Raw genomic sequence first — 22,534 nt, 5'->3', positions numbered from 1 at the left:
GAGGAAAGAAAAGAGGGTAAGAAGAACATCACACCCATTCGAACCCAGGTCCCTCAGGTCATTTGTGGGACTATGCTCTATTTGAATATATTTTAAAATGTAATTTATTCCTCTGATGGCAAAGATGAATTTTCAGCAGTCATTACTCCAGTCTTCAGTGTCACTTGATCCTTCTGATATCCTTCTAATATGTTGATTTGCTGCTGAATTATTATCAATTATTATTAGTGCTCAGCTATTAATAGTGTTTCTAATTATAATCAATGTTGAACACATTTCTGCTGCTTAATATTTCTGAAGAAACTGCTATACATTTTTCAGGATTCTTTGATGAATAGAACATTCAAAAGATCAGCATTTATTTGAAATCTTTTGTAACATTATAAATGTATTTTTATATTTACATAAAGGTTTACATGCATTCATATGGAAGAAATATCCAAAAATATGATAAATAATAAGATGTGTAAAAATTATATACGACAAATAAAATTAGAAATGATATAAAAAGACAAATAAATTAAATTTCCAGAGAAAAACTTTTTCTTTTCCATAAAACTAAAATGCTTGGTGATCACCGGCTGCCAAGTTCAGTGGCAATTTTGCTTGGTTTGTTTTCTTACAAAGAACCAATAGAAGTTATTAAAAAGTAGTTTTTCCCTTTGGTGTCTTATCATGCCCAAGGCACCAAGTGAACCAGAACTGCAACTGTTGACCCCTCAAAAAAAAAAAACAAAGAGGTGTGCTCACTATAAGCGCATAGATTTAAAAAAAGCTTTGCTTGCCAACAAAAGAAAAAGAGAAAATGTGAATTAAACCCATGTTGTGTGAATAGCATCTAAATTAAGTAAAATGTCAGTGTCATAAAATCATATAAAAACTACATAACAAATGATAAATAAAGCTTACAATATCTGAGAAACCCTGCAGGTAAATCTGCAACATTATGGATTGCAAGTTGAGTTTGTTTTTGACGATTATCTGTCAAGACTGCGGGAACAGAAGGTTATTTTCGTTTTCGGATTTGTGGGCGTCAAGCTATCGCTCTCGGTCTATCAGTCTCATCGCACATAGCGGGTGGTATCACTAACACTATCCTCTTCGAGAACGAGAGGAGCTAAAATCCTATAGCATCCAACAGAGTCTCTGGAGCCTGACAGAATCTCATTGGCATCCATAGACTCTGACAGCCTCTCATAAACTCAGAGTCGAGTCGAGTGAAGCCAGACGCACAAATCCACACCCTCCGTTCCCCCGGCACATACCCTCGACAGTCAGGCCTGCCGAAACCAAAGCTTTAAGGCAGGGATTAGTCTGCATAGAGAGGCTCAAAAACAATGAGTGTGCAGCAGACAGCTTAATGGGACAACTGGGACTTCACAGGCAGTCTGACTTGGGGAGACAGCCTGGCTAAAATGCATTGCAGCCATCCGACTCGAGCCTAAAGCAAGTATTGTGCTGCGAACTCAACCAGAATATTCTCTACACCCCCCGGAGTTAAAGATCACGTAGCACAGGCTAATCTTCAATCCCTGTCGAATGCTCATCAGTATAGTGGGAGGACGCTAGCTTTAGGGCCTAATCTGCCTGTAGCACTCGAAGAATGAATCATAAAAAGTATTTTTCCTTTTGTTTGGCAATGGAGTTTTATATTCCAGATGTCTTGAAAGGATAGTTCACCAAATAAATAAACATTCTGTCATCATTCATGACCTTTGAAACCTCTCTTTTCTATGCCATGGCCTGCAAAACAGTACACGAGTCATATTGACTCTTTTTATTTTGCCATTTTTCCTTTTTGTAGCTTGGTCATCATATACTTTCATTGTTGAGGATTTTTGAAGAATGCTCACAATGTTGTTTTTCATACAAAATAAAGAAAATCACACGAGTTTGGAACCACGTGAGGGTTAGTAAATGATGATCATTTTTATTTTGGGGTGACCTGTTCCTTTAAGAGTCTCATAAATACTGCAAAAAACTAAAAGTATAAAGTTTAAGTATACACAGTCCCCCCCCTCTTTGCTCACCATTATTTTTGATTTACTCTTTACTCCATTGCTCTTGTATTTCTTTATGCACTGCAAAGCTCCTTTGGGTTGGGTTAGAAAGTCACTAACTAACTGACTAAATAGTGGTGTTCAAGCATCAATTACTATTGCTCATCCATATAGAGACTTGCAGGACTGTCACTAATGACTATTTTGGTAATCGAATAATTGAAAAATCTGACTATTCTGACTAATCTGACTAAATCTGACAATAAATCTAGTATTTTTGTAGTAATAAAAATAGACCCAAGCTAAGCAAAATTACTTAAAATACGTAATAATTAGTTCAGTAGTAGTAATAATTAGTTCAAATAAAGTATCAAAAGCAAGAAATCATATGGTTTTATTGAACAAAACGGTAACACTTTATTTTAGGGTCTCTTAACTAGTTGCTTATTAGCATGCATATTAGCCAATATTAGCCAATTATTAATACTAATTAAGCACATATTAATGCCTTATTCTACATCCCTAATCCTACCCAATACCTAAACTTAACAACTACCTTACTAACTATTAAAGCAAATTAGGAGTTTATTGAGGGAAAAGTCGTGGTTAATAGTGAATAGCCTAAGTGTTCCCTATTCTAAAGTGTTACCAACAAAGGAAATGTATTGTTTACATTACATTATAACAAATCAGTGCAGAGGGCGCCAACGGCCTGACGATTCTTTTTACTTTTACTGCGCGATCTAATCCTTGTTTAATATTGACCAAAAACATTTACTTCAAATGTCCACTTAATCTGTAATATTTACCATTTCTTTACGACAGAAATTCTACAGCCACGGTCATTTCTTGAATATGTAGATATCAAAATGTGTAAACTCGGAGTGAGGGTTTAAACTTTTATTTTGAAATCAAAATCAGTTAGCATAGGAAAGATGTATGATCAAAGTCAGTCTTTGGCAGTGTTGGGCAAGCTACTTGGAAAATGTAGTGAGCTAAGCTAACAGTTACTCATTAAATGAAGCTTCACTACACTAAAGCTACAGCCCTGGGAAATGTAAGATAAGATACAGCAAAAAGGCTAAATTAGTTTACAACATCTAAGCTATTTAAAAAAAAAAAAATCCTTTTTATATTGAATCAACATCTTACCAAGTCAATGCTCTCTCAATGATCAATAAAACTGTCAGTCCAGCAGATAGACAGGCATAATAGTTCAGGTTAATTGTTTATTCAACAACTGTTCCAAACCAATTTGGCAACATAAATCAGTATCATGTACAGGGCCGGATTTACCTCATATTGTGACAAAATAAATGTTTGCTGTCAGCCAGAAACCTCCTATTGGAAGTTGGTATTGTGGCTTTATTGTATACAGATACATTTATATAAATGGTAACACTTCACAATAAGGTTCATTAGTTAACATTAGTTAACTAGTGTAGTTAACCTGAACTATGATCAATACTTCTGCAGTATTTATTAATGTTAATTTCAACATTTACTAATGCATTATTACAGTTTTTCTCAGTCGCTTTGGTGCATTTCTCAGATCAGAAATGAAATTCTCAAAACAACTTGGTCAACCTCCACATCATCTAGTCACTTGTGTGCATATCATAAAAGCAGTTTCCCATTCTTTTGAACAAGTTGCGATTGCTTTAGTACATTCATGCAATTGATTATGTACATTTGTTTGCAGTTTCCTACATTATCAGTTGCTAATGTCATGTTGCTCAAAATGTATAATATAGTTCTCTGTGCAATAGTCTTATCCCCCAAAACATCAAGTCTTTAGTTAATCGTACAAGTCATCAAATGCAAAATGGTTGATTTAGTTGTCATAAACTGTCAAGCATATTTTCTACACATTTCTATTAGTCTTTTGTGCAGGATTGTGCAGGTGAATATTGACTTTCACTAATGAAGAGAATGTAGATCAACCAATGATAAATCATTTCTCTGAAATTACTCATACAGTGCTGCATGCAAAAGCAAAGCTCTGCCTGTGTTTACCTTTCTAATTTTGTATTTTCGCCTTTGTGCTCATGTTTCTTTTTCTTTTCTATGTCACAATGACGTTGTAATGTTTTTTTTAAGTGTAACTGTGAATCCTATCAAGTCTCTTTCAATCAATATCCCCACATACAGTAATGTGTAAATTTGTACTTTTGAATGGATATATGGCATACATAAGAAGTGCAGCCTTCCGCATTTCAGTACAGTAACTGTCATCCAAACTGTTGCCATAGTTTACATCAGGTAATACTAACAGAGTGCACTGTTATATTGACCACATGACTATCTCGTTTGTGAACAATGACTTTTCATTCTGATGCCACTGATATGTTCATTGACATAAATACTTACTTTTGAGAGTTAAACTAAAGATTTTGAAAAATGTACAGGCTTTTGCAGGTAATCCATTGTGTGGTGCTGTGTGTACAAATTGTTTTGAGAAATGCACATACTTCTTTGCAAATATTAAGGATGATTTGAGAAATGCACCAAAGTGAAAAAGAAAAACTGTAAAATCAAAAGTTGTTTGTTAACATTAGTTAATGCACTGTGAACTAACATGAACTACCAATGAACGACTGTTTTTTATTAACTAACATTAACAAAGCTTAATAAACACTGTAATAAATGTATTGTTCATTGTATGCTCATGTTAATTAATACAATTGCTAACATTAATGAAATCTTATTGTATGGCTGCCAACTCGACACTTTTCTCGCCACACATCTATTTTCTCACGCAATCAAAAGCACCCTCAGTTAAAACTATAATACTAGGATACTGGCAAAACAAATTTGGTAAAGGCTCCTGTGTGCATTTGTGTTTGCGCTCTGGAAAGCGTCAAGATTATTTACAACGTGTTTTCGTAGCGCTGAGCAATGTAGCCAATCACAGTCATATCTGTTGATTTCTTGAACACCTGTGATTGGCCATTGCATTCACTCACCTCTAAATGCCAGACTTTTTTCCCGCACGCTTGCGAATCATATCTCTGTAACACGATGTAAATAAGAGATTCGTTAATTATAAAGGAACTTTCTGAGATCGCGATGAACTGAAGTAAGTGACACCTTTTTAGTGATTTTAAAGGAATGGCTATTTGCGCACATTCTAATCCTTTCAGAATTTGAATAGAAGTTTTGTTTTTCGTGCTGCTGACGGCCATATATACAAGCAGCAAAGTTTCAGGAGTGACAGCCTAAATCCCCCATAAATGCGGGATTCATTTTTGAATGGGAGAAAAATATAATTTCTCAAACAGATGTTCAAGCTATGCAGACTAACAGATTAATAGAAAAATATTTGAAATATAAAAATTGCAATTATTTATAAAAGTAATGACTTTAGTCTTTACTCTAGACTTGTAGTGAGAAAAGTTAATAGTTTTGCAGCACTGCAACAGTTATTTTCCATAATTTTATATAAAAAACACAGATGGGTAAAATTTTTTTACTTATGTGGTCCTCAAGATAAGGGAAAATGATGCAGAAGTGCAATGGAAGTATCTATAGTAATTTCAGGAGGTTTCCTATCATTTTAAATTATCAGAATGCATATATGACAAAGGGTTCTAAAACAATGGCTTCTTATAAAAGTGTGTTTCTGTGGCTCAATTTGCCCCAGGGTGGAGGTAAATTGACCCAAGTCAGTGGGCAGAGCTGGGTAGTAACTGATTACATGTAATCTGGATTACGTAATCAGATTCCAAAAATGAAGTACTTTCTTGTATATACATATATTGTATATATTAAATATATTTAATATATATATTAAATACTAAAAAAACAAATTCAACTATAGGCTTAAATACTATAATAGTATATTTAAAACAACATTGGTAACGAGGGACAACCAACCACCACATCTTGACACTGCATAAGGAAATTTTGCATAGATGAGCACAACTCACAGACTTCAGAATATGTAAAAATGTAGTTATTTATTATTATTGTAAAAAAAAACAAAAAAACATGAGAAATGATCAAGTCAACAAGTCAAAAATCACAGTGAGCTGTTGCATGTGTTTTCAAAGAACGAATGATGAATGAAAACAGCATGAGGTGCACGTTTCCCTCTCTCTCTCTCTCTCTCCCTCAGAAAACATCTTGCATCTGGTCCTGGAATGAGAGCTGATGTACCTGCAGAGGAGTGCCAACAACAAAGGCTGACAATTCCCACCCTCGGGCAACCACGACTGACAGGACAACACAAAGGGATGAGCTAGATGAAGGTGACATTGTTGCTGAAGATGTCTAGTTCTACTTTATGCAACAGAAGTCTCTGAATTCAAACTGTGGCAGAACTGGACCACGGACATTCGCTTAATCGGCTCAGAAGAAAAGATTATGTGTTTGGGTTCTGACTGAGACCGAGCATTAGACATGAGCCAGAGACATTAAAACACCCCAGACTGGATTGGGTGGCAGTGCCCGAGCATAATGCGGCCATATAATTTCCTCACAATGTCTGCACCGCCGTCTGAACCGCCACAGCATCACCCCATTTCGCTTATAGACACAGAGGGTTATCGAAACTGGGACTTCCAATTGAAATCACACGAGAGCTTTTCAACAATTCAGTAATGTAAAAGAGATGGAGACCTGTAATGAGAACTCTCATTTCACGCAGTCGTGCCACTTTAAAATGTGTGAGCAATGACCCCTCCATAATAAAAAGCCATTTCTCACAACCTTCATAATGGGCCTTTGCTCAAATGCCCCTGCGCTCTGTCGTCGACTCGGCAAGCATTACTAACAGCCATCAATCCATCTTTATTTAAAATACTGAGAAAATGAGGAGAAAGTGCTAGACCTCTCATTTTGTTACAGAGGGCAGATGAAAAATGGGAGAGACTCGATTAGAAGAGACAGAACGATCGTACGAGAGAAACAAAGACTAAAAGGTGTCAGGGAAAAAGCTGCTAATGCACACAATTGAGGGATCCATCAAACGGCCCCATTTCTCCAAGAAACTTGGAGTTTGAGTACATTTACAAGCTTTGCCTTCAAGCACAAAAGTGTGTCCTTGACAAAGACATAATAATAAACGTGCTGAGAAGGTGAGCGGTGAGATAAACCTAGGCCAGATGAACATTACATACGCCGCATCAATGACTTTGACTCATTTACGAGTCACGCTCAGATCGGGAAAGCTGTGTTCTTCTGTTTAATCCACTTCGCTCAATACCTTCATTTGATCATAATGTCAGAAGAAGGCCTAATCCGCGCTTTGGCATTCGAGACGCATCTAATGCTGTTTGCTAATGCGCCTGGGATGTGAATGTAAACGAGCACCTTCAGGGACTCATGAAATGAGAAAACAAGCGGCAAAACAAACGAGAGCAAGATTGATTGAAAGCAATAAGGTGTATTATGAGGCCCTCAAGACTTCACATCTGTGACTGATTGGTAAAGCGATGTTGACGTGAAAACAGTATTCCTAATGAGTGGTTACATTACCTTCACGTTGATCTTGATGGGAAGAGGAATGCCTTCTTTGAGCTCTTTGGTTTTCTCATTGAAGTCTTTGCAGAACGCCCCGATGGGAATTCCTTTCTGGAAAAGACGACATAGGAAAAACATTCAGAAAGGTTTAGACCCACACACATTTTAGCCCATTATTCACCGTGGCATTCTTTTGATGAATACCAATAGCCATTTAGAGTGGCTGCATGGTGTCAATCATTCGATAACTCATTGGTGCACTGTGAATGCCTCGGCATGCTTGGATGCCTGCGTGAGTGAGTGAGAAAGCGACGAGAGAGGCTAGTGGAAGCCTATTTACCCAAGGGTGTGAGTATATGTGTGTGTGTGTGTGTGTGTGTATGTCAGAGTATGGCAGTCATCATGCCTCTGAGACTCCAGATAAATTAGATTCTCTTTCCTGACCCTTGCCAGGCAGAAAGCTAAATGTATAGCTGACATTAAGTCAACATTGGCTGCCATTTCTCCTGTGCGGCTTCACCAGAGCATGAGTGTTTTCTGTGGGTTGACTGAGGCGGCGGCTTCTAATCTAATCTTATTACAGTTATAAAAGTTTTCCTTGCACTTGAAGGATCCATTGTCACTGGAACAATTGTTTCATCCTGAGGTAGATGTTACAGACAGAGATTTATTTAACAGTCAGAACTATTGGGAAAGGGCTGCTAATGCAGTTTCAATTAAACACCACAATCACGGATCACCCTCAATTCACCCACTGACCGTTTGATGAATATTGCACGGATAAATGCAAAGAACTAGCAAACGAGTGGCATCAGATCTTTGAATCACCTACTAGCAAATATATAAATATGGAGAATTGTATTAGTTATGTCTGTGAAATAATATGTACTAATTACTATTAGATGGACATAAATTCTGATTTCTAAGTCTTAACATACACTATAGTTCCAGCATTTGGGGTCATGTAATCCAAAGACATCTTTCATGTGAATTTAATATAAATACAGTAAAAAGTAATATTGTGAAATAGTATTACAATTTAAAACATGCTATTTTGAAATGTCATGTATTCCTGTGATGCAAAGCTGAATTTCCAGCATCATTACTCATTGTCACATGATCTTTCAGAAATCATTCCAATCAAGAAGTTCTCAGGATTATCTGATGAATAGAAAGTTCAAAAACAGCATTTGAAATAAAAAAAATGTATGTCTTAAACTTTATGAACTTTATAAATATCTTTACTATCACTTTTGATCAATCTCATGCATTTTTGTTGTTTAAAGAAGTATTAATGTCTTTTAAAAAAAACCTATTGAACCCAAAGCAGTAGTGCATTTCACTAATTTTCACTGTATACATGATCACAGACTGCTGAGCAATTATTTGACTTTAAAAAATTTTTTTTTCGAGGTACCAACCAGGGTTTTGTGGCATTCAGAAATCATTAGAAATTTATATAAATGGAATTTTTAACTAAGCTAAGTCAGTATGATGGGATTAACTGAAATGGAATTCTAAATTTTGCATAAACTGTTATGCATTTCAGATAAACAAACTTCCCTGAACAGCATGTTAACACAAAATGGACCGAGCTTAGTTGCTTTAAATAGGCCAGTCAGACCTTTCCTGCGAGTAGGCGGTTCTTGGCCAAAATAAACTCCAAAATATAACAGACTTCTTGGCAAAGTCAAAGATACATCCCTTATGTGATATACGGGCCAAGATAAACAGCACCTTTTGGCGCAAATAAATTTGTAAAGAACTTCCTTCAAAGTGCCATTGATGTTTGAGACTAACTTCTAAATACTGATGCAATCTTTTCAGATCAGTTAAAGCAAACACTGTCATGCGAGAACAGCAAATATTTCCCCTCAAATCCAGAGGTATTACTGTTCAGCCAGTACGTTGCATAATAATCAAAAAATTTTCAACACTAATGAAATGAAAAACAAAAGCCCCGGATGGCAGGCAGCCCATCTCCCTCCTGACTTGCTTATTAATAGTAATCCCATGTCAACCCACTAGCATCTCCCCGAGCTCTGACTTCAGCGAGAACAACAGATCTAAGTAAACAAGAAAGGCGGCGTGTGATTCCTAATTAAATATGGATTAATATTAAACCGAGGTTGTTAGGAGAGCCTCAAAAACCCTTGGGCTGCGATTCCACACCGCTTCTACTTCGTTTTTTCCACCCGCTGCTTTTAACTCCCTTTAAAGTTGTTGTTTTTGGTCTGAAAGAAGTTCAAGCAAAGACACTCGGTGAGATGCGGACAGATCTGTGAAGAAACGGTCGTCTGACGATGGGGGGGAAGCAGGCAGGCAACAAGGATGATAGGTTATGATGGTGTACCGACATCAGACGCACAAGACATTCAAACTGTGCCAAACAAAGACGGGTACAATGGAAGAAACTGTAGTAATTGCGCTTTGTGTAGTGCTTTTAATATCATAAGTGTGGCCATTATAAAAATGGGAATCTGTCGTTGGTTGAAAAGACAAGGCTTGAAGATGAATATTACTCTGGCAGTCTTTACGAAATAAGCTCCGGATGACCAAGACGTTGTGCCTTTAATGGCAGATACATTCACTTTCGAGCGCAGGCCAAATTGCCAGTCTAGCTCTCTAAAAACCAAGATCTAATCATCCAGAAGTCAAGCAGTCCAATTAAACCTCCTATTTCCTCAAATGCGTTTGATAAAAGCAGGGCTGGGAAGAACAAAATGGCTGCAGTACATCACCTTGATGGAGGCGTGCTACCAACCTTGGACAGCGCACGTTATTTATTATCGCAGATGAATATTAAAAGTGTTTATCATATGAATATCCTCTAGGATAACGCAGCCATTCACGGTGAAGTTTCTGATGGAAGAAAAATCCTGGGTGAATTGTGTGAGAAGATAACCAGTCACGAATGCTTTTGAAATAATCATGCTTATAGATCAATTTGTTATGAAATATGTTCTTGGGAAAAAACTCTCTAACGGGGAATAATTTAATAACCAGACTAAAAACCCCTTCATCTAATATATGTTGTGCATGGCATCTGCATCCGAATTGTGTTTGTGATTCACAACACATCTCCTCCTTTATTCCTTCTTTTCATCAGTTCTCCCGCTTTGCATTCGTTTCATTATTATAACGTAAGCTTTCAGCTTGAGCAATTCTTTTTAACGAGATGGCCGCTGACATGGATGAATGACAAAAAAAAGAGTGAGAACAGGCTCAGAAAGTAAGAGTTGTTTCAGGCGGCTGAAGTAACAGATTGAAGGGCACATATAAAAGTGTTGCACACATGTGTGCATATTTCCTGTGAGGACAGAAGAACAGTGTTTCGTTCGAGTCATGTCTCCTATGAGAGCAATAATGAAGATCAATATACTAACAATTCAGGAGGTCCGTTTGACAAAGCAGGTGAAAGGCTTCAGAGCGCTGATGTATGGAGAGGCCATAGGGGACCCGCATGAATACAGAATGCATGTGAGGGCGGCGAGCTCATTCCATTAAAGAGAAGCAAAAGGAAAAGGAGCACAGTGGTGGGTTCAAGTGGTTCAATCACTTTACAGCAAAGCCTCGGAGGAGAAGGCATTAGAGGACAGTGTGACTTCCAACTAAGTGAAAACCTGCGTGATTAAATGCATGAATAAGAAATTAAGCAAATTAAAACTGTTAACAGTTCACATAAGAAAGGAAAAGAACATTGCATGGGTCAGTTAAGAGGACAGAAGACGCTGGACAAAAGACTTCAGTGATGGGAATTGCTATATATAAAAATGAAATTACAGCAAAATGAGGCACTTAAAAGGATAGTGCACCAAAACCAAAATTTAATGGCGTTATTTATGCTTCATTAACTCTAATGCTGGTCTAAACTTGTATAACTTTTGTGAAATCTGCAAAACACAAACTGAGAAGTTTTCCATGGAATTACAATGAAAAGCAGCTAAAGGTTCCAAGCTTAACAAAAATCATACAAAAGCACCATAAAAGTCATTAAAGCAGTACTATTTTAGCATTATTTATATACTAATATAGCATTCATTAATATTTTGAATTACCTTTTATTTATATATTTTGTTTTCATTTCAATTTGGTTTATGTTTTAGTAATTTTGTGCTTGTTATTTTTTAAATGTATGATTTCATCAGTATTATTGCTTTTTTGGTCCCACTTTATATTAGGTGGCCTTAACTACTATGTACTTACATTAAAATTAATCATTTGATACAATGCACTTATTGTGTACATACACGTTTTTACATTGTACTTATACATTTAAAAATACCTATATGTAATTACATCTGTAATTAATTTCTGTAATTACATTCATAATTACACTGTTGACCCACCCTTAAACCTACCCATACTACCAAACCTGTCCCTAAACTTACCCGTATCCCACCTCAATAGCAGCAAAAGTGATTTGAAATACAATATGATCACAATAAGTACATTGTACTTATTTTTTGATGCAAGTACATAGTAGTTAAGGCCTCCTAATATAAAGTGGGACCCATTTAAAAAAAAAAAAAATATTTCCATTTAGTCTTCATTTTTTATTTATATTTAATTTTTAGTCATTTTTATTAGTTCCAACTCATTTCATTATAGTTAGTAGCCAAAGCAACATTATTAATTTTTGTTAAAGTTTTTCTAAAGTTCTTCATCCAATATTTGTACTGTATTTCATATCATTTCTGCTTTTTTTTTACAATTTACAAAAAAAAAAAAAAAACATTTTATAGTTTTAGTTAACAATAACAACACTGTATTAAAGTGGCATGTATGGTGTTATATTCTAAGTCTCATGTAGTCATCCAGTATCTCTGTGCGACTAATAGAACAAAATTTAACTCATAATTTCTCCTTTTGTGTTCAATGAAAGAAAAGAAAGTCATACAGGTTCGGAACAACATGCGGGTGAGCAGATGACAGAATGATGAATGAATTTTCATTGTAGAGTGGACTATCCTTCTACGATATACAGACAGATAAAAAAGTGGGAGAGCATAACTACAGTTTCTTTCAGAGGGCTCTCTTAGTGTGGGATTTAGAGGACATGGCACTGCATATTCCTTCCTCGTGCGCACTGATATGTAACGGTGAGTGAAACAGAAGTTTAAAAAAGGGCGTGTGTACACAAGCATGACAGGGGACGTGGCCTCGGGGCAGCAGGCAGGATTAATTGCCCCTGGCACCCAAGGACGGGCAATTCATTGCCCACGCCAGAGTCCTGAAAGATGGGGGTGAGATGGGGGGGTGTAGAAGAGGGGTTAATTAAACTCTGCAGTGTGAGACACTCTAATTAATTACTCCGGTTCCCCTTCCCTAATTTAATGTGCTGAACTCTTCCCGTTTTATTACATTTTTCCCTATAAGGGTGTCATACAGCTGATTAGCCTCATACCCTCCAACCAGTCCAGCCCGACATGCAGTTGGAGACCTCAGGAGAGAAATGGGCAAGGCCTTGTACTGGGAAGGGTCCTGCTTTTGGGTGCAAAGAGGATTAATGATCCACGGGTAAAATCACAGAATGCTTGCATCAGACATTGTGGAATACTAACATAAAAGTTTGTCAGAATGGCTAATGGCTTTATCTTTGATCATCCCAAATTCCCCTGTAACCTCAAACACATCTAAAAACACATCTCTTTTTAAAAAAAAAGTACAAACAGTGATGATTAATGCCTTCAAAGCGAATGCCACAGGGCGAGATGTGCCTCTGGGGACACGTTATTTTCGGGTCAATTTTACGTGCATTTTTACAGCCAATATTGATAGCTATACCTACTTCAGTCGGAAGAAGAAAAATAACATGTTGCTCCTCTAGATGAGGATGCAGCCTCACCATATCCTTGAATATGAGGCCTTGAAATGGGTTTATTACAGCAGAACAAACAGATTTATGTACAGATATTAAAACGCAGGGTGAAGGTCTAAGACACAGCATGAGGCTCCATGGCATTGAAAAAGTTAAAAAGGACAATAAATGCTCTGAGGGAGCCGTATCTGTGCCGATGTCTAACATCTGATGGAAATCAGCGAGTGTGAAAAGATTTCATTAAACGTATGTTATTAAAGTAAAGAGCCCAATTCCTCAGACTCACTCTTCAGAGAATTACATTGCATCAGAGGATGTCTTATCTTATAGGAGCTCTGCAATATCGCAATTGGTTAATCAGGAAGACCGAGTATCATTATCGGTTGAGCCAGGGTTGGTTTTAATAGTAAGATTTATAGATATTTTAAGTTCCGGAAATAAAAGGAGGACTTTAAGGTGCAGATTTATGATCAAAAACAGCATATCAAACTGTGCGCTCATTGGGAGAATCTTCCAGTCTGTAAGACAGATTGTTGTGGCTGGAGAGCATGTGTGGTGTCAGCTAAGAGCTCTAATGTGTAGCAGATGGATGCAGTGAGGAATGTCTTGGGACGAGCTTCTGCCAGTGCACACCTGGGGCACCAATCAGGCCCTTAACATTTCCAAAAGGCTTTTTTTTTTTTTTTTAAAAAGTCTTTACCAACTTTATGGGGGCGAAAGTGTTGACTGTGCACTGCTGGACTCTTGTTGTCTCATTTTCTCTGCCGTTCTCACTCCCTCCGTGCTGAAAGCTAGCCAGATCAGAGTGACCTTCAACCACTTCAGCCCCACGGGGACTGAAGGGGAGAGAGAGAGCGAGCGAGAGAGATGGAGAGAGAGATGGAGAGGGAGAATGGAGTAGTGGGTGGAGCTAAGAAAGGCGAAAAAAATATTGAAGGCAAGGAATGGAAAACGTCTGGAAACCAGTGGTGCGCATAGACGACTGACAAGAAAGATGACTTTGCCTTCTCTATGCCTTTCTTTCCCATCTGGCTGATTAAAATTCCAAGATGACCCCTCACCATGAATAAATGAGGTGAACATTGTAAAGAAAAAAATAAAAGAGAAGTAACCTTTGATTTCACATAGGCCACAAAGAGAACGGAAACTGGCCTGTCAGAGCAGTTGTGGGAGAAATTTAACAGATAATGAGATTCAGCTCAATCTCCTGTCACACTGGTGCTCTGATCATGCAAGAGCAGTTCCTACCTCAAACTCATTAATATTAAGTTTCCGCCTCAACTTTTCATCCTCATTCTACATAATTAAAATGGACCGATGCGTGTATTTTTTCAAGGGGGCCAGTGCATGTAAAATCAGATAGGGCTGATGTTGAACCATATTATGTTCACAGCTTGCTTGTTTCTTCAGCATTTCATATTGCTTTCAGCCCCCTGAAGTATTCATTATTTCCAACAAATGTCTTATCTGGGATGTCATGTTTAGAGTATGATATTTCAAGAATTATGATTGCCTGGCTCACAGGAATTGGCAGATTTATAGAAAATCTTGTTGCTTCCAGGTCCAAATGATTCAGCCTCTCTTCCGGGTACAAATATGTACATAATTGGCTCCAAAAGTTGCAAAAAAGTTTCTAGGTGTGGGTGGCTGGAGCATTAATTGCATCCATTAAGACACAAAAGACACTGACAAATATGTTTTGATCTTAAAGCATAAGCATTGATTGTCAGTGATTATTATCAAGATGTGATATATATTAACATTTCAGTTGGGTTAGCTATATTGTTCAATTTAAAGGACTAAATTGGTATTGCCCACCTACAATCCCTAATAACACGTGTGCCTGACGAAGGTCTTTGACCAAAACGTTGCCACTTTTAACTTTTTCTAAATAAAGGGAGAAAAACACTGTGCAGATCTTTTTTGTATCACCTACAATACATGGAAGTAGGTCCATAGGTGACCTGTTTCCAAAAAAATAAATAAATTAGCTTTTATTAGGGCGCTGATGTGCCAGTACATGATTTTAATTTCCCCCCCCCTTTAAATATAAAATTTATATACAGAGATAAAAAAAAAAAAACACCTTTAAAGATATGCTTATAATACAAAGGCTGCATTAGTAATCTATGCAATGCAGTCACCCGTCTTCAGTCAGGCAGTTAACCCAGGGGACCATCCTTGCAATTAGTTATTCTAGATAAAAAAAAAGTGTTTGTTAAATGACAAATAACCAATCTGAAAGGACCTTCTAGTTCATCACAGCACACAATCATTCGTCACTAACAGCAGGGACATCGGGGGTGTTGTTTTCTCCAGCCTGGAACAATGTAATTATCATAGCAATGATTGCACTAGCAGCAGTAATTAGTAGCGCGGACCCTTCCGGATGGTGACTCCCATGCAATATGCACGAGGCCATTCAAATATCCCCGCCTGCTATCTGAAGTGAAATCCGAGAGGCTTAGAGAGAAGCAACTAAGCGGCAGAGTTAGAGAGCGAGCGGAGGGAGGGGTACGAGTGCACGTCAGCTGCCTACAAATGACACACTGCAATCATAAACTGTCTCGCGGCGCGTTCTTTCGCGCCTTTTCGTTAGTGAAGTAAGAAAAAGACATCGAGATACTCGGAGAAAAGCGGCTTCCTTTACTGATTTAGCGGATAAGACGTTTCTAGCGCACTTCTGGAGGACTTCTACTCCTCAGCCCCCCAAAAAGCTCCATCGCAGCCGCCTGAGAGTCTGGATGGACCGCGAAGGATCCTGCTGGAGCTCGAGTCGAGATAACGGAATAAACCCCATGCCGATTATATAAGGATTTTGCGACAAAGAAAGTCAGGAGACGGAAAGGCTCGCTTGCTCATCACTAATTCGCCCGAATAAACTGCACGCCAGGGTTAATATTATGGACAATGTAGTCTTTGAGCTCGGCGTGGCTGACTTCTCTGGATTATTTTCCACGTTTAGTTATGCTGAGCAGCTGTACAGTTTTATTACTGGCGCGATTTTGGACACTGGATTCAGATAATATCGTCTCGATGCCTGCGGGTTTGCGCTGGTCACTAGATTGAGACTGCTGTGTGAAGTCTTCATGCTGTGGGGTAAATACACTCTCTACTTCATCTAATCCTGCTTACATGAAGTTCAGCTCTCTTGCAACTTGATATTCAATTATTCATGCAGCGTTCAAGTCTGAAAGTTCAAATGTTTCACTGCTGACAAGCTCGTTGGCGAGATCGACACCTGCCAATTCGGATGGGTAGATCCTAAAATGCATTGACACCTGTCGCAATATGGTGATATGATATATTGAAGTGGTGGGAATAGGTCTGATCACACATGTCCTGCAGTGGCAGCAGCACGACACTTACAAGCATCAAGACAGATGATGCCATTTATTCGCGAACACTGATGCTCTCACTGTACAGATGATCTTCTCTGTGAATGGTTCAATGGCACATTACCGACGGACATTTTCAGCCATTTACTCGTAAATGAGGGCATGTGGCATGAGTCCAGCAGAGAGTATCTCCAAGAATGAGAGGTAGACGTGATTATGGGCACTTGCACACAGCAATTAAAACATTTACAATATTTATCACGATATATTTAACCCAGTAATAATGACCGTCACTTTAGAGTGTTAATTAGGAGAAGCTTTTACATTTCTCCTCATATTGTCATGCATTACTTCTTATCCTTTAAAACACTGCAGGCACAGTTCAAAATTCTGCCATCATTTATTCAAACCTGTATGACATTTTTTTATTTTTTTATCTGTGGAACATAAGAAAGGTATTTTGAGAAAAGTCTTTTTTTTATTGGTTTGGTTACACAGTATTCTTCAAAATGACTTATTTTGGGTGAACTATATCCCTTTAAAACAACTGAGATAACCAATATAGGTTAGTTTCTGATAATAAATACACTCTTAAAAATAAAGGTGCTTCACGATGCCATAGAAGAACCTTTTTGTCTAAATGGTTCCATAAAGAACCTTTCTGTTTCACAAAAGGTTCTTTGTGGTGAAAGAAGGTTTTTCAGATTATAAAAAGTTAAGGAAGAGATGGTTCTTTAAAGAACCTTTGACTGAATGGTTCTTTGTGGGACCAAAAATGGTTTTTCTGTGGCATCGCTTGAAGAACCTTTATTTTTATAAGTGTATGGAGAATTTTTGTTTTAATTCTGCTTTTAGACACAATAAAATGATCGTTAGATTGCAACATTCAAAGCATATGCATACTGAATATAAGATGCATTAATGCCTGTACATCAAACGACTATTCAAGGCACATCTTTCGTTGACTTGCTAAATACAAGTTCAGATCAAAGAACACATTTGTACAGCAAAATTGCATAAAATTATGCACTGTAACCAGCAGCCTTAAGCCATCACTTATGCTTAAGGATGCACCAACTGTCAGTGCTGATGCCTAGCTATTATGGATGTGCCTGGAGAAAACAACACAGTATCTTCTGAGTGACTTGATAACCTGATGAATTATGGGCTGACAGTGGAGTCAAAAGATAAGCTCTGCACCTACAGGCAAGCCTTGGGTTTCAATTCTTTTTTGTTTTGAAATAACTTCTATCATTTTTTCTGATTGAAAAAGAAATATGTGTCCTATGCAGAAGCATTTTTCTTCAGGATCATGTGGCTCGAGTTCAACACTCATAGTCTGAGATTATTGGATTCAATTGAATTCCAAAGCAGAAAATCAGTAACAGAGACAAAAATAAAGTCTAGTCAAAATCAGATATTAGTGACGCACACTCCCTTTTCATTCCACAGAGCTCACAGAAGATTAATCATTCTAGGTCATTTACCAACATACTCCCTTCATTTCCTCCACACTTCCTATTAATGCGTTTAATTTCTACAGTTCCCAAGCTATGAATATATTTCCATTTCCATTCTCATCAACAATTCTCCAACATAACTCCTTTTTCCCAAAGCACGTCGCCTGTGCTTTTTGTGTTATACTCGTCACTCTATCCTTCTTCATTTCCCTCAGCTTATTTATGAACTATTACCATCATACCGTAACACTTTATTAGGTCTGTAAAAAGCCAAGGGAATGAATCACCATCATGCTCTCGCCGTCCCTCTCTCACTACATTCAATTTCCATTTCATCTCACCGTTTAACACTTTCTCCCTGTGTATTCACACCGAATTGTCAAAAATGACAATTCTGTCATCATTTACTCTCCCTCATATCATCCATTTTTTTGTGCGAACTATTCTTTTTGTGTAGTTTTCACATCTAAGCTGAAAATCCAATCAAATAAAATGTAGCAAACCTGCATCTTAAACCCTGTTGACACCTGTATATCCAGAACAGTAATGATTTTTATATTTAAAAAGCCATCAATCTGAGGTGTTGACATTTACATCAGACACAAATGGTCAGACGGCTATAGTGCACCAGCCATTGAGTTCATCCAGCTGAGAAGGCCTGCATTCGATTTCACCATAACGTCCACAATCATTTCTCTACATTAATCAATACCACAGTTTTACACTGTCCGTTGCTGAAATATGGCCTGAGGAAGCATGAATAAAATCAACATCAGTATGCAGTGTTATGACAACACCTCTCGGACAGTATTAAGATTGAGCGTCGCCATTTTGCAGGTGGCCCAATGCAAGAAGCTTCATTTTGTAAAAGGAGCCAGAGAATCAGACTTGATCAAGTCATGCTTCAAACAGAAACCAAAGACAATTAAATACCGCAATATGTGACAGAAAACCAGCACGGAAGGCAAGCCTTGAGGAAAGGAGGCTTTGATTAATTAATAAGGGAACAAGGGTTGACATGAGTGCTATATACTATGCAGAAAACCTGGGACACTTTAAAAGATGAAGGAACTGAAATTTTCATGAGTTGAAAAATCATATTTAGAAAGACACAAAGAAAGAAAGAGAGATTCTGGCATGTTCTACTATATTTGAGGCATCAACAGGGAAAAATAAATTAGACTGGAAGCAGAAAGATTTGCTTGTTTTGGAAGTGATGAAAAAAAAGACCCTGACCACCCAAACACCCTGTCTAAAACAAGCAAATGCTTATACTCAGTACTGCCACAAACCTCATCTTGCTAATCCAGTCAATGTCACCGGCTTTGTAAACTAAACAAGCCTTTGAAATGCCATGGATTGTAAAACAGCCCAGGATTGCAAACTACATTTGTCAAGACCTTTGGTACAGACATTCAGCAGCTACCTTTGATATTAAAGCAGAAAAAGAAAAACTCTCCCATTTAAACATTGACAAACAATGAAGCTGCTTCAGGGGAAAGCATGAATAGTCTCTTGTTGACCTGCACGTTGCAGAAAATCATGCAATTTGCTCAGTCCATAAAAATGGACTAGAAGGCCATAAATAGTAATATGTACATGCTCTTTCAAGGCTTTGAAGATATATGGCCAATTTACTCTGAAATTGCACTTTTCTCTGTACAGTCCAGCCTAGTAATAGCACATAATCATGCAGACCATGTCCTTATCAGGATATAACCTCTACAACCATCCTCGTCTCTTTTCTTAATGAGTCATCAGAGTCTGACTATGTCCTTGTTTCTCCTTCTTCCTCAAGCATGTTGCCCTCGCCCCAGGTGTGCGTGTCTACTCTGGTGACAGTGAGCACGATGGCCGTGGTCGACCTCTACCTGCTAGAGCAGAGCATGCTGGGACCTCGAGGCGGAGCCCGTCCTGCAGTATGGCCATGTGTCGCCGTCGCGCTGGGTGACCTGTGTTTCCTGCTGGCACTGCGCTTTGTTTCCGCTGGTGTGGTTTCGGAGGCTCGCTCTCCCCGCCGGGGCTTCGCCAACGCTCTCTGGTTTCTTTTCCTCTCGCTGCTGCAGCTGAAGCTTTTCTTTGTGTGTCAGAACTACAGACAGGAGAGACGACCCCCGGATCCTCTCGCCCGCAAGACTCTGACTCTTTTACTTTCGGTGTGCCTGCCCTCGTTGTTTCTCATCCTGACAGGAGCCGATTACATGACTCCACTCCGAAGGAAGCAGGAGGTGCGCAGCCGGCTTCTGTGGGTGGTGGTTGACTTGCTCGATGTGTTGGATCTGCAAGCCGGGCTGTGGGAGGTGCAGGGAAGCGTTGGGGTTCCTCTTTGGGTGGAGGGTATAGTGTTCTTTTACTGTTATGTGCTGTTGCTGTTGCTGCCATGCGTGTCGCTCACGGAGCTGGGTGCCACTGCGCTGCCTGGGCTCCAAGCGGCTCGGAAGGAGGCCATCTATCCGTGGCTCAGCCTGGTGACCATTAACCTGTTCACGCTCGTGCCCAGAGGGGTCGGTATGCTGTGGTACAGGGACCCACGGGTATCCACGGTGTTCCTGGGGAAAAACCTACTGGCTCTTGCGGTAAAGTTGAGCTCCGCCTGGGAGAGGCACAGAAAGGGCAGCGGAGGGATACAGGGCGCAGGAGTCGCCACAGGAACTGGAAACCAGACTCGAGGGGCGGCATCGGAGCAAGTCACGGAGCAGGAGCAAGAGTGCACGTCTCCAGTGCCGTCCACAACGCGCTACCACACGCTCTCACGCACTCACGGACACAGCCACTCGCTATCTCACGTCAGCTTAGACCCCACCGAGACTTCTCTGGGACCGGCTTACATTTCCCACGAGCTCTAGAGGTCATGAAAGAGCCCTGAAACTGCAACAACTGGAATTTGTAGGCTCATAACTATCCCTGGAGTCTCTGTGTTTTTGGAAAGATTAGCAGAGATAACTCCTCGTATTAGCACACTTTGTAGTTTGTACAGCTGATGATAAAGCGTGTAAAGCCAAACACGAGCAGCCTGCTGTGGTGTGAAGCTCCCAGACAAAAATGATAATGAGGCAGAAAGGGGAGCTGTTTTAATTAAGTGCCTTCTTAAAAGAGCAACAATTAATATTGTTACTCTTGTTCGTTTTGGTGTTCATCAAGGACTTGAATTAAACCATGTACTGTGAAGCATGACCACTGTTAATATTCAACTCTGTAATAAAAATGTTTCATAGACACCTGCCTCCACCATTGTCACCAGGTCTCAGCCAGACCCATAATATGTTGGTCTGACATGTGAGACAAGCAGCTCTGAAGTAAATCTGTGCAGACCTGTCAAACCTAATGACAACATTTCAAAAATTATATGGGATTGAATTTCATTTAAAAATCTAAATTTTTATGGTTGGTCCTCACAAACAAATTAATCCATTCCTCCATCAACTAAATGGGCATTTCATGGTTGAGCAAACACAGTAACGAAAGTATACGTCAATCACTTTCAACAGTAAAACTTTACCCACAATTACATACAGTGAGGTCCAAAAGCCTGAGACTACAAGTGAAAAATGCTTCTATTTTGCACTTTTATACTTCAACAAGTTCATTACTAAATAGATTATCAGCACAGAAATTTCAGGCCAAAATTGACTTTAGAAATTACATTAATCTTTACGTATTTGTACTATCCCTCTTTGGCTTTAATGACAGCAGCACTCGAGCTGCATAATCTCAAGACTTTTGTGTAAAACCAGCACAGAATAAAGCACAAATGCTCTTTTGGATAATTGGAAGCAAAAGTATTTATCCATCTGTACAAAGATTTCACATGTCACCAATTTTTCAAAATCCTGAAACTTTATTTCAATTCAAATTATAGTTGGAATCCCATTTTCTCAATGTTGTCTCAGACTTTTAGACCCCTGTATGGGCAGCTTCAGGCATCTGTACACAGAATGAACAGTGATGGCTCATTAATCTCCACCTTTAAACGTATCACAGTTGCCACAGCATGAAGTGTCTTCTCCATTGTGGTTACCAATGACAGATCTGTTTGTACCAGAGTATGATGTTAGAGAGACACACACTTTCTGATGTGGTGATAGAGAATGAATCCTGGTGCAGATTATGGTAGGGGGGTTGGGTATTATTCACTCTCCATCAGCAGCCTCTACAATCCCCCCACCCCTGCTTTGATAAACCATTATTACTCATATTAATTGAAATGGGACTCATTTTTCAAAGAGCTAAGAGCTTATACCGCACTTCATTCATGATTTACATGGAATATTTACCGAACATAAAAGCGGACAAACTTGCATGACAAATGCTAAAAATAAGCCTAGCTATAAATTAATTGAATTACAGAATGCAGTTCCATATGCAGCTGATTTAGCTTCAGAGGTATATCAGACATATGAACCAGACCAGAATGCCATTTCTCAGCCTTTCATCTCCCTCTCTCTCTCTGTT

General features: G+C 38.7%; 2 protein-coding genes across 4 annotated transcripts in view; one reads left to right on the top strand and one right to left on the bottom strand.

Annotated features, from left to right (window-relative positions):
• Positions 1 to 22,534, bottom strand: part of mrpl11 (mitochondrial ribosomal protein L11) — a 32,915-nt gene that overhangs the window by 2,118 nt on the left and 8,263 nt on the right. The window contains exon 3 of the mRNA XM_058798656.1: positions 7,479 to 7,574. Within this exon, the coding sequence (XP_058654639.1) occupies positions 7,479 to 7,574 (96 nt within the window). The remainder of the gene's footprint in view (positions 1 to 7,478; positions 7,575 to 22,534) is intronic.
• On the top strand, positions 21 to 21,268 carry tmem265 (transmembrane protein 265). 3 transcript variants are annotated; one of them, XM_058798654.1, is made up of 3 exons: positions 21 to 5,079; positions 6,118 to 6,250; positions 19,881 to 21,268. In XM_058798654.1, the coding sequence occupies exon 3, from the start codon at positions 19,882 to 19,884 to the stop codon at positions 20,926 to 20,928; it is 1,047 nt and encodes a 348-aa protein (XP_058654637.1). In that variant the 5' UTR covers positions 21 to 5,079; positions 6,118 to 6,250; position 19,881; the 3' UTR covers positions 20,929 to 21,268. The 3 variants fall into 3 exon arrangements, with proteins under 3 accessions (XP_058654637.1, XP_058654638.1, XP_058654636.1); XM_058798655.1 differs by lacking the exons at positions 21 to 5,079; positions 6,118 to 6,250 and adding an exon at positions 15,763 to 16,383; XM_058798653.1 differs by lacking the exons at positions 21 to 5,079; positions 6,118 to 6,250 and adding an exon at positions 16,446 to 16,826.

This window comes from Onychostoma macrolepis, chromosome 14 (genome assembly GCF_012432095.1).
Source record: "Onychostoma macrolepis isolate SWU-2019 chromosome 14, ASM1243209v1, whole genome shotgun sequence".
Taxonomy (NCBI): Eukaryota; Metazoa; Chordata; class Actinopteri; order Cypriniformes; family Cyprinidae; genus Onychostoma; species Onychostoma macrolepis.
Note: the sequence above shows the minus strand (reverse complement) of the source record. Positions and strands in the feature narration are given on the sequence as shown.